Source organism: Aedes albopictus, chromosome 3 (genome assembly GCF_035046485.1).
Source record: "Aedes albopictus strain Foshan chromosome 3, AalbF5, whole genome shotgun sequence".
NCBI classification, from domain to species: Eukaryota; Metazoa; Arthropoda; class Insecta; order Diptera; family Culicidae; genus Aedes; species Aedes albopictus.
In genome coordinates this window covers 74,795,905-74,813,514 of record NC_085138.1, presented here as the reverse complement: position 1 = coordinate 74,813,514, position 17,610 = coordinate 74,795,905, and the positions used below count along the sequence as shown (strand labels likewise).

General features: G+C 38.2%; 1 protein-coding gene and 2 non-coding genes across 3 annotated transcripts; all 3 read right to left on the bottom strand.

Moving 5' to 3' along the window:
• Positions 1 to 10,797: 10,797 nt before the first annotated feature.
• Trnas-uga (transfer RNA serine (anticodon UGA)) lies at positions 10,798 to 10,879 on the bottom strand. Its single transcript has one exon. It is a non-coding gene; the product is annotated as a tRNA-Ser (tRNA).
• A 205-nt stretch (positions 10,880 to 11,084) lies between these two features.
• Trnat-agu (transfer RNA threonine (anticodon AGU)) lies at positions 11,085 to 11,158 on the bottom strand. The gene has a single exon. It is a non-coding gene; the product is annotated as a tRNA-Thr (tRNA).
• A 1,072-nt stretch (positions 11,159 to 12,230) lies between these two features.
• LOC134290071 (uncharacterized) lies at positions 12,231 to 15,665 on the bottom strand. The gene is made up of 2 exons (XM_062857058.1): positions 14,127 to 15,665; positions 12,231 to 14,057 (listed from the first exon to the last, which is right to left on the bottom strand). The coding sequence occupies exon 2, from the start codon at positions 13,770 to 13,772 to the stop codon at positions 12,786 to 12,788; it is 987 nt and encodes a 328-aa protein (XP_062713042.1). The 5' UTR covers positions 13,773 to 14,057; positions 14,127 to 15,665; the 3' UTR covers positions 12,231 to 12,785.
• Positions 15,666 to 17,610: the final 1,945 nt, after the last annotated feature.

Below are 17,610 nucleotides of genomic sequence, written 5' to 3'. Positions count from 1 at the left end.
TGCACTAGTTTTTGACCAGTCTATGGGAAATTATTTTTATATAAATAATGCTGACCTCATACAAAGTGTATACTAGCAGGTTATTGTTTTCAACAAAATTATAAATAACAAATTACAAATACACAGGAATTCTATGAAAACTAACAATATGTTAAATGAAAGCTTTGAATTTATATATTGTGGGAAAATTGCAAGAACCGGACAGCCAAAATAACTAGCTAATGCCAAAACCGATTAACTTACTAGATAAATCATTTTTGTCCTTTCTACACCATAACCATGAATACCAAGTACTTCGGAGCTAATTTAATCGACTGATTAAGAGATATTAGACAAAGTGTATCTCGCTGATTTCCTTACCCATTTGTCAATCGATTCAAGATCTTTTGGCAGTTAACAAAAGATACAATATTCTAGAATATGTAAGCTATTTTTTAAAAATTCCATACAAGATTCTAGGAGGTGTCTGGCATTTCTGGTAGTTTAGTCTCTGGTCCATTATGCTATTTTGGAAACCAATCCACTAGATGCCAAATCCACAATATTTTCTAGAACTTTAGTTCAATTACACACAAAAAAAAATATGTTAAATACAAATAATACAACAATAATTTTAATAAGTGTAAGAAGGGTTCTGTTCCCCATAGGTGGATTAAATCGGGTTTTTATGCAAAATTTCACTCTCACGAGTCAAGCGCCAAAATCTCGTTTGCTTGTAAAACGAATTTGAATCAATTTGAACGACATGCAATGTTGTTGTACGCTAGTTTTGCTTTTGTTCTATCATACAAACCTAAAAACTTCGATGTAAATAATAAGAACACCTACAAATAAAGCAATGAGTGAAATCACGAGTCAACTCATGCATGATTTTTTCGGCGGTGAGTTTGGAGAGTCAAGAATCACGCGTGAAACAACTCAACCATGAGATTTGAGAATTTGAGTTTTTACCAACACTGAGTGTGCAGCGAGTTCATCGATTTTCTTTCTCCGCCACACACCGTTCTCCTGTACCTCTTTTGGACTACCGGTCATATAAGCGTTTTGTACATGGGTTTTTGACCGCAGTTTCTCCTTAATTTTTGATCCCAGTTTCTCCTGGCGTCCGTAGTAGGCATGACCTCCACTGTTGATGCGCCTTCATATTTCACGACTCACATTGTTGTCATCCGTCAGTAAAGTTTCCGGGTAGACGAATTGCTCCAGTACCTCGAAGATATCCCTTCTATCGTAACGTTACTTCCTAGACGAACCCTATCGGGTTTGATTCGGCCTACTTTGTTTTTGACGCATTCACCACCAGTTAGACCTTTGTCACTTCGCATTTTAGGCGGGTGTCGTCCGCAAAGCACACAAATTGACCAGATTTCTTGAAAATTGTACCTCGGCTGTTGAGTCCGGCTCGTCGCATTACACCTTCCAGAGCGATGTTGATTGCTGTGTAGCTGCCGGCTTAGAATGACCTGTTCCGGTGGGAAGAGTCTACCAAACAGGGTAACCCCAATTCAAGGTGTCAAGTGACCCATGCCGACAAATGGGTGACCGAGGGGGTGAAAAAGATGCTCGATCATTAACGAAGCCTGTGGTGCACCTGGGCATCTCACACAGTAATTTGTCCTTTACCGCGTTAATACAGGGTTCTGGCGTAGTGGAGCTCCTTTCCCATGCAACTCGTGGGATTAAAATATCAAAATCTAAGTAGTTCCGGTAGTAACGGTAGTAGAGAGGTAAGACCCTTCGTAAGAAGTGGATTAGCTATGTCTAATTTAAGGATAGCGGAAATAGGAGGAGGCAGCTACACACGTAGTGCCAGCGTAGAAAACCCCAGTTCCTCCCGGCTAGCCCGTCGGGAGAAGCAATGAAAATAGAGAAGGGCTCTCTGTAATGGAGGTGGCTGCACAGCAGCTTGACTCCATCATTAACTTTGCTTCCTCGAAGTCTAACATCAGTAAAGATTCCAGAACACAGGGTCAAATATTTTTCCAAAATGAAACCAATGCTCAAACATCTTGTTTGACTCGATCGAATTTTCATCAGTGCCAAACATATGTTGTTTCTTTAGTTCATTCCTTGTCAAATATTTGACCCTGTGTACTTCAGGCCTAAGGACCTCAAGCGATTGTTGAGAGTTTAATCTTGCCTAGTTTGGGTAGTGGCTACGGTTAGGATAGCTCATATCAATCTTCAACACAAAAGAACAGCAACGATCAATCTTTGTAGACTTATGCAAAATGGTACAGCCCAAGTGGCGTTAGTCCAAGAACCTTACTTTCGTAAGGGGAATTTCTATCTAGGAAACCTTGTGAATCCGGTGTTTGCTACTTTCAGTAAAAATGAAATGGCAAACTCTCGTGTCATGCCTCGAGCATGTGTGCTTGCCAACAACGCAATCGTTGCTACACTCATCTCTGAACTAACCACTAGAGATGTATGTGCTATCACAATTGATGTATCTGTTGGAAACCTCAACAGGAAATACGTCTATTGTTCGGTGTATTTACCGCATGATGAACCGTCCCCCACGGATGCTTTCAAGCAAGTCATTGCATACTGCACTTCAAAAGGCCTTCCGCTTATTGTTGGTAGTGATGCTAATGCTCATCATATAATCTGGGGCAGCTCAGACGTTAATTTGAGAGGCTCCAGTTTGATGGAATACTTAAGTAGTACAGATCTTGGATTACTTAACATAGGCAACCGCCCAACCTCCATGGTATCTGCTAGAGAGGAAGTGTTAGACATAACGTTTTGCTCTAGCAGAATTAGTCACGAGCCACAGAGGTCCAATTTTGAGAAAAGCTGGCAGAAACTCAATTTTTGAACATGTCTTATATGGGATACAGTATATTGAGCATTCATCCTTAATACCAGGAGCACTAACTGGCATTTAAAAAAAAATGGAAATATTGATTTTGTATCTTGTTACAGCACTGAATAGCGCTGATGGAAAAAGTGCTGAATTTTTGATAAAGAACACAAACAAGTTCTACCACTACAAAAGTCTATTGATATAAGTAATACAATTGCTTTCAAAAGTTTATTTGTAAGTTATTCTGTGTATCAGACATCTGCAATGGAGCAAGAGATCAAAAGAACACTTTTGGCTTCAAAATTGACATTACATGTCATTAGTACGAAAAATTCTTACAGTTCGACTTTAAAGTGTCTTACAAATCGCTCCCCGCTACTCCCCGCGGGGAGATTTCGTTCAAATGCTCGTTTATGTATGCAGAATCGGTTAAAGAAAAATGCAACTGCCAAGAGCTGCCAAAACAATAGTGCCATGATGATATGTGTATAGTAAAATAGTATGAAAAACATCAATTTTGTTCGGATTTTGTTCGAAGAAATCGACAAAAAATGAAAATGCCTTTAAAATGAAATTGACCGCTAAATCATGATCCAATACACTCATATAGGCTAAAACTAGCAGACTACTATGATTTGGCAATTTTTGCCAGGAATTTTCAAATCTGGACCACTGTGCGAGCTGACCAATTGGCATGTGTCAGATAAAGAATCTCTATCTGACCATCGCTACTTCTTGTTTGAACATGTAAATGTTACATCGCAAACTTTGCGTTTCAGGAACCCCCGATCAACCAACTGGGATCTCTTTACCGATTTGGTTGCAGCCAAATTTCATGGATACTCACCATCCATTGACAATCCATGTGGTTTAGATGATGCCGTTGATACTACAACGGCCTTCATCATGGAAGCTTTTGAAGAAGCTTGCCCTCTGCGGTCTGTGAAGACCACAAGAGGAACCCCTTGGTGGAACTCTGATCTGGCGAAGCTCAGGAAACAATGTAGAAAGAGTTGGAATAGACGACGTTCTGCTGGATAGGAGGCTTTCAGGTCAGCTCGCAAGGCCTACCAGAAAGCTCTTCGGTTTGCTGAGCGATCCGGCTGGAAAAACCTTTGTGCAAATGTTTCCAGTCTGAGTGAAGCCAGTCGGTTGATCAAAATCCTTGCAAAATCTTAGGATTTTCAAGTGAACGAACTTCGTTTACCAAATGGTGATTTCACTTCCTCTGATGAGGAAGTTTTGGAATGTTTATTCAGTACACACTTTCCCGGATGTGTGGATATTACATCTTCGGATGAACCTGATGTCTTTTCATGTAGTTATGATTCTTTAGCTTCGGCTCGGAGTATCATAACTTTAGAATCGATTGAATGGGCACTTAATAGCTTTGCTCCTTTCAAATCTCCTGGGGTAGATGGGATTTATCCTATTTTGCTTCAGAAGGGATTTGATCATTTCAAACATGTTTTGAAACAACTACTTGTTTGCAGTTTTGCTACAGGGTATATTCCCAAATCCTGGAGGGATATTATTGTAAAGTTTATTCCGAAAGTGGGTCGTGCGTCGTATGAAGAAGCAAAGTGCTTCAGACCTATCAGTTTGACCTCTTTTCTTCTGAAATGCTTAGAACGCATAGTCGATCATCACATCCGTGATGTTCATCTGGCCAATGTGCCTCTTCATGTGAACCAACATGCTTACCAATCTGGAAAGTCCACTGTGACTCTTTTACACAAAGTTGTTTACGATATCGAGAAGGCATTCGCTCAAAAGCAACCCTGTTTGGGTGTTTTCTTAGATATCGAGGGTGCCTTTGACAACGTGCCTTTCGATACCATATTGGAGGCCGCACGGGGTTATGGTATACCTCCAATGATTTCCAATTGGAATCACCAAATGCTCAAAAACCGACATCTCTTCGCGACATTGTGTCAAGCGGCGATTAGAAAATTGAGTGTTTGTGGATGCCCCCAAGGGGGAGTCTTATCACCTCTTTTGTGGAATCTCGTAGCAGATACGCTATTGAGGCAACTCAATAATTGCGGTTTTCCTACTTATGGTTTTGCCGACGACTACCTAACATTGTTAGTCGGTATGTGCAAAGTCACTTTTGGCGCATTATTCGGCTGATATAAGGCAATCTGGCGTTCATAATCCTTCTCTCTCAAGCAGCAGCTTAAGATAGCAATTTTTTGTTAAATGTTTTCATAGGGAAACGTTTCCCTATGAAAACAAACCTATCCTCCTCGGGAGCCAAAAAGAGAAAGGTGATTAAACGTCAGATAGCCTTATACGGCCAACTTCAAAATTCCGTACCAGGTCTCTGAAGCGGGAGTTGTCAAAAGTGAGACAAAGAAAAAAGAAAAAATATTTTGTTTATGTTCTGTTCTTTTCTCATTTCTTTTGCTTCCACTGAAGTTACTATTTAGCTGTTGACCCAGATTCTAGCTGTTGTCCTCCGGGTTCCTGATCGAAAGTCCAAGTTCATTTGCGTTTTCCATCTGCTCCACCGATGCACCATGGAATCAGAGTGATCAAACTAGTATTTAAACCATGCAAAATAATAGTTTGGGTACCTCGGCGGTCCAAAATGATATGGGAGGATGATGATTTAGTGGTCAATTTGGTGGCGACGAATGCAGGAAGAGAAGAGATGCAGGATAAACAACATGTATACAAATGATCGGAAAACGTTGCAGCTCCTCTTTCGCAACGTTTTCCAACCGGATCTGGAATTTGTAGAACTAATAAACTATAAGAATCGTGACTGGAATCACCACATTTGATTGAAAGATTCCATTATCTTTTAAACAATAGCATTCCGAGCAGCATTAGACGAAGGACAACAAAAATGATCCTGTTCCCCCGATCCCGATCCGATAACATTAATGTTAAAATGTATTAGTCATGACCGACTTGAGTCTGTTTTGGTCGAAATCAATTTTGATTGATATAAACGTCATGTACTTCAAGCCCTGTGACAGCACTGACAAACTTCTTTAGAGCTTGAAGGCCTTATAAGCATACAGAGCTTATTTTAGTTCTTACTGCTCATAGTGCCTATAAGCATTTGGAATGCTTATATAGAGCTTTTTAGCACTGAAAAGCTGTTCAATAACCGTTATTATACTTAGAACAGTGCTTAGTGGTTACCTGGGTGATACCTGATCGTGGGTGCCCAGGACTGAAAGTAAGTAAAGTAATCCCTGGAGGAATTCCTGGAGAAAGTCCTGAAGGAATCCCTAGAGGAACTTTTAGAGGAACTCCTGGAGGAACCCTTGGAGGAATGCCTGGAGGAATACCTGGAGGAATCTCTGGATAATCTCCTGGAGAAATGCGTGGAGGAACTCATAGAGGAATGCCTGCAGGAATTCCTGAAGGAAATACGATGGTTTTAATGGCTAGTTTGGGGTCGTCCATAAATGACGTAGCTTTTTTAAAGCGATTTTTGATACCCCCCTCCCCCCTCGTAGCATTTCGTCACATATTCAGATATTCCCCTCTATAAATGACGTAGCTTCTTGGACAATCCCCCCCTCCCCTAAAATAAAATTCATGTCAAAAACAAAAAAAAATCAAATTAAGCTCTGTATTCAATTCTTACTTCTATATGTATCGCCGACATCAATACCATTGCTGCAACCAGTGGAGAATATCTCCAAAGCTAATGACTCAATAAACCACCCATCGTTCTGGTTGATGCCGAAGTGTAGGAAATTGATGCTCCCAATATTGTTAAATACCATATTAGCCTGAGCTCTTCCGAAGATATTTGCTCACTAATAAATGTCTTCAGAATATCAAATTGGTTTCATTTGAATAAAATTCATCACGACATTTGAAGGACCCTGCAGGAGTTTCTTCTAAAATTCTTACAGCATTTCATTTTGGAATTCCTCAAGGAGTTTCTTTTGGGATTCCCGTTTGTGAGAATTTTTCCCTTTTTAATTCCTCCAGGACTTCCTTCTGCGATATCTCCAAGAATTTCCTTTGGGATTCCATTTGAAAATTCCTCCTTATTGTATACCTTCAGGGGTTCCTTCAGGGATCCCTGCAATATTTCCTTCCGGAGTTCCTTCTTAGATTCCTCCAAAAGTTCCTTCTGAGATTTCTCCAGAAGTTTGTTTTCTAACTTTTTTCTAAAACTAAAAGTTTATCTATGGTTTCCTTCAAGAGTTCTTTCAAGGTTTTCTTCTCCTCTCTTCCAACAGCAGTTTCTTCAGGAAAGATTCCATCAGAACTTTTTTCTGTGTTTTTCAAAGAAGTTTTTTTCGGGATTCCTCCAGGAGTTGCTTCTTGATTTTCTTCACTCAGATATTCATTCCGAATTCACTCGGAATTCACTCAGATATTCATTCCGAGATCTCGACAGGAAACCCCACCGGCATTCTTTAAAAGTCCTCCCGGGAATTGCTTCTGGGATTCCTCCAGGAGTCCTTTTGAGGATTCCTTCAGGAATTCTTTCCTGGATTCTTCTGGTATTGCTCGAGGACTTCCTTCTAGGATGTATCCAGGATTTTTTTTCCCGGGACTATTCCAGGAACTTTTTCCGGCATTCCTTCATTCTCTTAGAATTCCGCGCGGAATCCCTTTACGGATTCCTTCCATTGATCCTTCTGGAATTCCTCCAGGATTTTCTTTCCTAGATTTCACCAGGAGTTATATCCAGATAATTTTCCGGGATTCCCCAAAAGTTACTTTCGGGATTCCTTCAGAGATTCCTTCCGGGATTCTTTCAAAAATTTCTACAGTATTTTCTTTAGAAGTTAAATCAGGAGTTCCCTCTGAGAATCTACAAATATCTTCCTCTGAGACTCTTTCAGGAGTTTATTCAAGATTTCTCCGAATGCTCCATCTAGAATTGCTCAAGAAACTCCTCACGGAGTTTCTTTTGAAATTTCTTTATGATTTCCTTTCCAAATTCCTCCAGGAGTTCCTACTGAAATTCTTCTGATAGTTCCTTCTGAGATTTCTCCAGATCCTTTTGTAATGTTTTCAGAAGTTTTTATTTCTGGGATTCCCAGTAGGAAACTCTGTGGAAATGTTATCCTGCTCCTGTTGGGGAAACCTATAAAGAACACCATGAGAAATTCCTTACAAAGCTGCTAGAGGAGCTGCTTATGAAATTTTTGGAGGAATTCTTCGAGAAAGTCATGTAGAAAGGAGCTCCTGGAATAATGCCAAAACTTACAAAAATTTTCCTTTGCAACCTTAGCGGCGTGCAGTGCTTCATAGCAAGCAGGTCGTGGGAAGCATTTGAGCGAAATTGAGGCTGCCTTTAATCTCCATTATTGGTTATTTACATTAATGTGAAAGAAAAAATGAATAAATAATGCAATATTTTTTTTTATTTACTGGATAATGATACTTAATGCAAGTAAAAATTTTATTAATTACGAAATACTTTTTTCAATAGGCTTAGTAGAAAGCTACGTAGCATATCATAAACCCCTACCCCCCTATCGTCACACTTCGTCACAAAATCACAAACACCCCCCTCCCCCCTAAAAAGCTACTTCATTTATGGACGCCCCCTTTCCACTTCGTACGTACTGTCGTCGTATTCCACTTCAAAATTACTTGAGCGGTTCGCAGATGGCAAGTAAGGAAAAAGTGTAACGCCAGTAACGCTTCCCGTGCAAATCAAATGAAGCTGTCACTTTTCCGCGCGGAAAAATAGTCCGTGCTATAGAGATAAGTGACATTTGATCACACGCACACTAGCGCGAGTTTTTCCTCACACAAAATTGCACGCTAATATGAAGGCTATTCAAATTGCATATTAGGGTGGCCCACACTCATATGAAAAACAAAAATTTCGAAAAATACCAAGTCTTACCTCCTAAATCAGTTGTTTAGGACTCCCAGAAGCTATGATCAAAATTTGAGCAAAATCGGTTGTGCCTAAGGGGCGCTCAAAACGCTTGAAGTTTGTATGGGAAAACTTGGCCAAATGTATGCAGAAATTTTAAGTTTTCGAATTTTGCCGCTAGGTGGCGCTGTAAGCTTTCAATAATCAAACCCTATGGTATTATTGTAGATGAGTATATGCCAAACAACTTTGTCGAAGACCGCAAAGTTATCCGACGGCTGTGAAAAAAGTTACACCCCAGGCAAAGTGAGGCAAAGTATTGAGATTTTATTATTGATATTATTCCTTTACATGTATTGGAAAAATAACAATAAAGTTTATCCTCACTTTTCCTAGGGTATAACTTTTTTCACAGACGTTGGATCACTTTGCGGTCTTCGACAAAGTTGTTTGGCATATACTCACCTACAATAATACCAAAGGGTTTGATTATTGAACGCTTACAGCGCCACCTAGCGGCAAAATTCGAAAACTTAAAATTTCTGCATACATTTGGCCAAGTTTTCCCATACAAACTTCAAGCGTTTTGAGCGCCCCTTAGGCACAACCGATTTTGCTCAAATTTTGAACGTAGCTTCTGGGAGTCCAAAACAACTGATTGAGGAGGTAAGACTTGGCATTTTTCTAAATTTTTGTTTCTCATATAAGTGTGGGCCACCTTATTGCATATGCATATATTACCCAATCAAATTGGGTAAAACGGGTAAATAATGATAAAACTAACATCCGGGGTAGGAGTGCAAATATTTTCCTCGCAGTTTCACAACTACATCTACAAAAAAGGCACGCATACATTTGAACGTGATTACCACTATTATTCTGTAAAGAAAAGTGACATTTCTCCCCATATAGATCAGTTGTCAAAATTACTTGCGGAAAAAGAAGAAATTTTACTTGAGCGCTCTCCTTGGGAACAGGAAGCCCAGCATAATGGTTTTGAATGGCGATTTGACCCATTGTGCGCTGCATGATGTCGTCGCCGTCGGCTCTCGCTTGGCTTTCAGCCGAGTCAGAAATTGAGGGTTGTTTCGCTAAGCTGCTTGCGTTTGGAAATATGTATTGACATACTTACTATGTACCTACATAGGGGAACTTACGTATTTTCGGCAGTTTTGTTCTCTTCGTCATGGGGGTTTTTTTTTGAAACCTGTTGATCTCTAAGTTGGACTCAAATGAGTCAAATCCTTCCCAACCTAGCTGAATTATATGCCCAAATTTCAGACAATTTTTCCCACAAAAATCCCCCATGACGAAGAGAACAAACCTGCCGATAATACCCTTTGTCACCCTATATTACAGTTCCAACTTTGCACGAATAACCATCAGTGGAGGAACTCACTGCAATGTAGAGATGCATGTAGTTAGCCAACGTTGAGCGGGTGATAATTTTTACTACTCGTATTCGATTTACTACGTCACAAAACCATCCATTGTAACGACTAATAGACTTAAACACCTCTGAAGTCGATGGTGGGATTATCCTCGACGACCTAAGGATATTTCGCATTCGATCCGAGTAAAAAGAGGCATCGTAAAAGAAAAGCGCACACGTGGCAGTCGTCACACAATAGCATGCTGCTACATTGGAGTTTCACGGCAAAGTAAGTGATGAACACCATCCAACCGCTCGTTTATCCACCGGAGGAAGACGTTATTCGACACCACTGGTCTTCTGCCAACGGATATTCCTTCGATGATGATGAAGGCGACGACGACAACGACGACGGATGGATGGATGACGACGATGCTTTGTTGTTGGCACAGGAAATCACGACGACGCCGATGGTGGAAACGATATCGCGCCGGCATGGACATTATTGTCACACCGCGCTGTCAAACGGTTTGTCATGTTATGCTCCCTCGTCGGTCCTCTCAATTTGACGAGGCGACCGGGGCGGCCTTCACAGTGTGTACGCGGGTGGAGGACGAATTCGAATGGAAGTTCAACGACTTTTGACCTTAGACGCGTCGCCACTTAATTCAGTTTTACGGAAGACGGATATGGTAATAATGCGCCGCCGTCAGACGTTTAATAGATTTCCTTGTTGAGGCAACACTTTTCGAAGAACCGCATACAAAATAGTGACTGTCGAGTCGAGGTCACATCATCATCCGCTGAGGACAGGATTCGAACCTGCGCGGGTATAACCCAATGGATTTCAAGTCCATCTCCTTAACCGCTCGGACACCTCAGCTTCGGTTATTAATAGACGAGTGCGGTGGATTGCGCTGCGCTACGCTTGACCACAGCACGCAGTAAAATGATGGGAAAAGCTCATTATCGCGCGTGTTGTTTTTACTTCCTTAGAGTTTGTTGCTGCTCGTTCGTTAAAGATAACACGGTACTGATCATTCCATCCAGCAAAAAATATTTCCTCCCGATTTAGATGGATCGAGATGAGGCTCCGGCGAGATTCGAACTCACGATCTCCTGTTTACTAGACAGGCGCTTTAACCAACTAAGCCACGGCGCCGTTGGATTTGGGCGAAGATGTGACCTTTTGTGAACCGGGTCATTACACTAGAACCTCAATTAACTCTCGCCAAGCTCAATTTATACTCAAATCGCGCACCTACCTTTCAGTAAAAAAAAATTATAAAACGACGTATAATCAATGCTACACCATTGATTATACGTCATTTTCAAAATTTGTTACTGCTTTAAAGCACTTAATCCCAGAAAAATTACACTCCTATTGGAAGGAATTAACATGCGGTAATTACTCGCGGCTTTGAAAGTGTTTTCCAAATTGTCTGTCTCAAGGAGCACTGCTCCACTAGTGTTGGTAAATTGCATGGTTTCAAATCTTAATTTATCAAGAACCGAAAGTTCTAAATAGGATTAACTCTCTCAATAAAGTGACGTTGCAAAGCTTAGTAGTAATGTTGATTGCTTTTGATAGTCGCTATCGAGATATTGAATTGAATATTTCTAATTATTAGTCCTCGAGTGATCGCGCTGTTATATTTATACATCTATGCAATTCAGTATCATAAGACGGATTTCGCGCCAACTCGAACAAATGTTGGCAGCACCCTCTCAGATTACAACGAAACTTTCTTGGTGTGTAGACCTTGCCCAGATAAGCCACTTTGCATACTCATTTTTCTAATTTTTTTTTCTCGACTGACTTTTGAAAAGGGCTAAACTTTTTTTATGGATTTTTTTAAAATGTTTTTAATCAAAAAATGACTACTCCTACAAAAAAGTGTTGTATGGGTGATTATCACAAAATAAGTCAAATTTTAAGAAAAAAATACTGAAAAAAATCCAAAATGAGCCCTACACTGAAAAAAATCATTTCTAAAAATTCAAAGTTGATTTAAAAAAAACACCATTTTTGATTTTTAAGAAATTTTGTCTCAAGACAGGTAATTATGTTCCCTACCAACCGTCCATACATCACAAGATGGGCATTTTTAAGGAAAAAAAGTTTTTCTAACAAAAACTTTTTCTTGTTTGAATGATTTTTTTTTCAGTGTATTTTGTTATCAACGATAAAACCAGTGAAGGCCATAACAATCCCAGAATCCAATGAAACTCAATTTTCTAGGAGATTTTGTGTTATTTATTCAATCATTTGGAAGGGTTTTCCTATACATAAAAAACTTCATAATATTACAAATGTATTTTCTTAGGAAATGTAATGTTTGATCGCAATATGTATTGAAGTGCACTTTTAAATATACAATTATTTATAATTATGAATTTTTCAAATATACATGTGTCTTAGAGCCAATTTCAAACATGTTCTTTTCTATTTTTTTCCGATCATACTAAATATTTTTGGTTCATCTTCTGAATTAGAATACCTGTTTGCCTTTACTTTGTCGCCAGGAATAGGCAAAAAACTATGGAATTTCTGAGTGCCTGGTATTGTTTTGGCGTTATTATATATTTCTTCGAGATCTTCTGACATTTTAATGTACTGTTCAGTGGATACGTAACAGAAATTAAATTTAGTTATATTTTTATCTGTCTGTACAACTGCCCAGTTATATAACTCTCGTGGAGTTGTTATGGTATTTCCATAATCTCGAGCAAGACTTGCTCTCTTTGCCATTCGCTTGAGAGTGCCACCAATAGCATCACATGGACCTTTACCGTGGGACGTTGCAAAAAAAATGCCATTCTGCTCTTAATGCATGCTTTGACTGGAATCTACATAGACTAGCAAAGTTCTTCTTATTTTTGTATTGTGATGCTGCCCCATCAGACATAAAATAAATTTTAGAAAAGTTCGTTAATTGTTTCATAAAATCTATCATTTTTGAGATGAACAACTGGACCGCAACTGTATCGTGAGCCATTACTTCCGATTTGATAATGAAGCTAACATTTACAAGTTTATTATCTTTCATATAGTAAATTTCAAATGGGTGTATTGTTGCTTGCGAGTTGTTCCAATGATATCCTTGAGCAGCGTTTTGAATTATGAATGAATAGTTTTCAGAGAAATCACAAATCGCAAGAATTTTATCATCCTTTAATGTATCTTTTTTATTTCTGAGAAATGATGATTGTTGTTTATGAATAAAGTCGTGTGTTATAAGTTTGTCAATTTTATCAACAAGATACGGAACAAATTCATCAACAGGTTTAATAATCGTTTCTAAATTACAGCGATCAGTATTCAACCACTGCTGAAATATAATCTCTTCTTTGTCATTTGATTCTAATATCAATGTAAGTTCCTCTTCAATGTGTTCATTACAAGCACACTTTTCACAAGCACGGAAAAAGCAATTATCTGTTCTGGTGGAAATATCGCAAAGCATTTTTTGTATTATTTCATCTTGTGACACAATTCTTATACTGTTGAACATTAAATTTACATTTTCATGAATAGTACATATGCATACATTATGTATACCAGTAGAATCAAGTAAAATACAATGCTTTGGTCGCAACTGTGTAAATACTGTGAAACCAATATTCACAGTTTTGTACATATTTACAAAAATCATATAAGCCTCTTTGAGCGACATCATCAAAAGTCGTTTTTGAACTTGTTGTTTTTTTTTCATTTCGAACCTCAGAAACAAAATCATTTGTTCCTGGCATTGGCCTGCTGATATCACTATCATCAAAAAATTCTCTTACTATTTGTTTTGTATCGTCATCAATACCATGCCCCCTTCTTTTTTCGGTGGTACAAAGAATACCCTGTTCATAAACAAGATCCTTCACCTGCCTCGCCATATACATTGGTGCGTTAAACTCTCTTGTGATTTTATTTACCGACCAAGACTTAGGAAGTACAGATAGTATTTTAATCTGTTCGCTTCTGTCAGTTGTAGGGTGATTGAACTTATCCTTTAACTGCATAATTATCTCGTCATACGCCTCCACTTTGCCAACATCCGTTGAATCTATTCCGAAGATATTTTTTCGAACTGCTTTCGTAATCTGCAATGATTTGTTTATGCGATATTCCATACTTCTCATGTTTCTAGATGAGATTGGCGATAAACTCAATGTTTCAGCAATGGTATTAAACTTCTCAATATTATGGGGACCCTGTAGTTGATCTGTTGACGGAATTGACTCCAATGATGGAATAGATGGTACCATATCTGTAAGATAAAAGTTAAGGTTAACAATATAATAATGAATGCAGTGGAAAGTTAATGATAGTTATTTATGCAACGAGTTGCAAAAATGATTTTTTTTTCGCACAAGTAGTACATTTATCCAACGAGGCTTGCCGGGTTGGATAAATACGAAGAATACTGAAAAATGTAGTTTTGCAACGAGCTGCAAAATGAGTTATATAAAAGAAGCTAACACTTACCCAGCTCATGTTCGATTTGTTGACCACTCGTTGACGGTTCTGGTTCTGGAACATCATGATGTTGCTGCCCACTAAATGATGGTTGCATAGTTTCGTCGTTTCCATCCGATCGGCGTTTTTTCGTATTCGGGCTTCTGTTGTGACTTATCAATCCACGACATGACTCACAAATACTCATCGATTCGTCGATTTCATGTGTATATCCCATGGAATGAATTTTATCTATCAATCTTAATGACATGCCCCGTAGATTATGACGGTTGCACTTTGGATTGTTTATTTTTGCACTGCACTTGAATTTGTTGAATTTTGATTTATACGATTGATCCATTACTTTTCAGAACTGCCTTTAATAACCAAAGAGAAGTAACACGTTGAATGATACCGATTCATTTTCTTGTTTTGTTCATATTTGCTTTAGGTACAACTCTTGATTTGTTTTTTTTTTTTTCGATTAGGTAGTTCGAATCTAATAAATAGCCTTACCTAATATTAGGTAAGAACATGGGGTAGAAACGTTTGGGTAGAAATTACAGCAGCACGTATGAAATGCGTGTTCTAATTGTATATTGTTTCGTACTTCTAGAGTGCTGCTGCGTGAATATGGGTGCATTGCATTGTCGCATATGACACAATAAGTTTCATTGCATTTTGAGATTACTAGATAACCTTCACTGGTTTAGTTTGTTTTTAAAAAAAGACACTGAAAAAATAATAATTTGGACATGAAAAAGTTTTTGTTAGAAAAACTTTTTTCCTTAAAAGTGCCCATCTTGTGATGTATGGACGGCTGGTAGGGAACATAATTACCTGTCTTGAGACAAAATTTCATCAAAATCAAAAATGGTGTTTTTTTTTAAATCAACTTTGAATTTTTAGAAATGATTTTTTTCAGTGTAGGGTCCTTTTTGGATTTTTTTCAGTATTTTTTTCTTAAAATTTGACTTATTTTGTGATAATCACCCATACAACACTTTTTTGTAGGAGTAGTCATTTTTTGATTAAAAACATTTTTAAAAAATCCATAAAAAAGTTTAGCCCTTTTCAAAAGTCAGTCCAGATAAATTTTGAAGAAACTAAGTATGCAAAGTGGCTTATCTAGTCTTGGTGTACATACCCAGAAAGTTTCATTGTAATCTGAGAGGGTGCTGCCAACTCCGAATACGATTTGGGGCGAAATTCGTCATAATTTCTATTTTATATTGCTCATTTCGGTATCATCATGACCAACTTTTCCGCATTGGTTCATTATACAACTGAATTGAGTTGCATAATGAAAAATAGTAGCATAAGGTTCATTATGCAACTCATTTGAGTTGCATTATGAATATTATGCAACCCATATGAGTTGTATAATGAAAAATCATTGCATAAAGTTTTGTATGGAACTCGTTGCAAAACTCGATTTTTTCAGCACTCTTCGTATTTATCCAACTCGGCAAGCCTCGTTGGATAAATGTGCTGAAAATATCAACTTTTTGCAACTCGTTACATAAATAACTATTATAAATCACATTGAAAAAAAAAATCGCTTTTCATATTCAGCATTAGCGCAGTGCTGACATTGGCGTAGCTAGAGGTGGAGCCTAGGGGGCCAGCCCCCCCCCCCCCCCCCCCCAGAATCCGCCAGCCCCCCCCCAGACATTTTTCATGACTTTATATATGAATATTAGAAAAAATATGACAACCACTGTCTTAATGACAAACATAGATCTATAATAGACTTTGATTTGGCATAATATGTGTTTAAATTGATAGTTATTAGAGACTTATCTCAACATGTCACTCTTTACAAGATCATTGTCCAAAATTGTCTATTTACTCAGTTGGTTTTGTTTGGAAATATAATACCAGAAATATGAACCATAATTATGTTTTCAACAACTTTTTTATTGCCGAGAAATGAAATCTTAAGTTTGTAAAGGAATTATTTAATGGATATCCCAAAGAACCTCTGAAGTTTCTAACAGCATTACTGCAAAATATTGTTGAATGCTTCCTTGAGGAATTCAAATATCATGTGGAAAAAAATCTGTTCAGAAATTTAAATGGAATTCAGCAGAAGTTTTTGGACCCCTACAAAAAATCGATCTCACATATTAAAGGGCCCATATAGCTGAAGCGTAAACGCGAGTATATTAATTAAAACCATGCTGAATGTGATTTCTAGTCGGTAACTATAAATTTCGTTGACTTTCTTGGGCATCGAGTTTTTGCGCGTCTGCACACATCCATATGTTCATTGAGGAAGATATAATAGGGGGATTCGCTTAACAGCGTAAACTGATTAGACTGATTAAACGTCGCGATCACCAAGGCAATCTTTGATTATTTCGCTCACAGTCCAGTGAAACATTTCAATAATCAGATAATCATGGTTTACGCAGATATTTAATCTGTTTAGTGAATACCCTTAGTATCTTTAAAAGTTCAGGCGTTATCCTAGTTTCGACGTTACGTCAAAAAAAAAGTAGACAGCTATTTGGTTAAGGAGGGGGCCTCAGCAAATTTATACTAACTACCTTTTATAACTAAACGTAACACGATGGAATTGAAAATAATAACATCATATTCTAGAAAAGCATTACTGCACTCTTCAGCAGTCACGCTGTTGTATAGTGTTAAGTTGAAAAAACCTCGCCTATTCTATACAAATCACCGTGTAACTGGTAGCGGTTCCATTTTCTGGTTTTTTTCAGGTCACTCAGAACATAATCTTATAGAAACGTTGATTGACGTTTTCCCGGAAGGATCATTGGAAGATTTTTTGAAGGTATTCTCGTAAAAGCCCTGAAAATATCACTGAAGGAAATCCTCGAAGTGTTCTGGTAAGAATTTCTGCATGGAATCCATGGAGAAATTATTGAAGAATTTCTTAGAGGTATTTCCGGAGAAAAATCCTAGAATTCACCTGAAGGAATTTGGAATTCAATTTCTGGACAATTCCTGGGAGAATTTCGAATGAATCTTTTCTGGGTGAATTCCTGAAGAATTACCTGGAGAAATGTCCGAAAGCACTTCTAGCGTGTAAGTACTTATATGTTTAAAGTAAGTCACAGTGACTGTGTAAAAATTACAGAATATATTCCCGGAAGAATCGCAGGACGACTTTATGAATGCAGGAACTATAG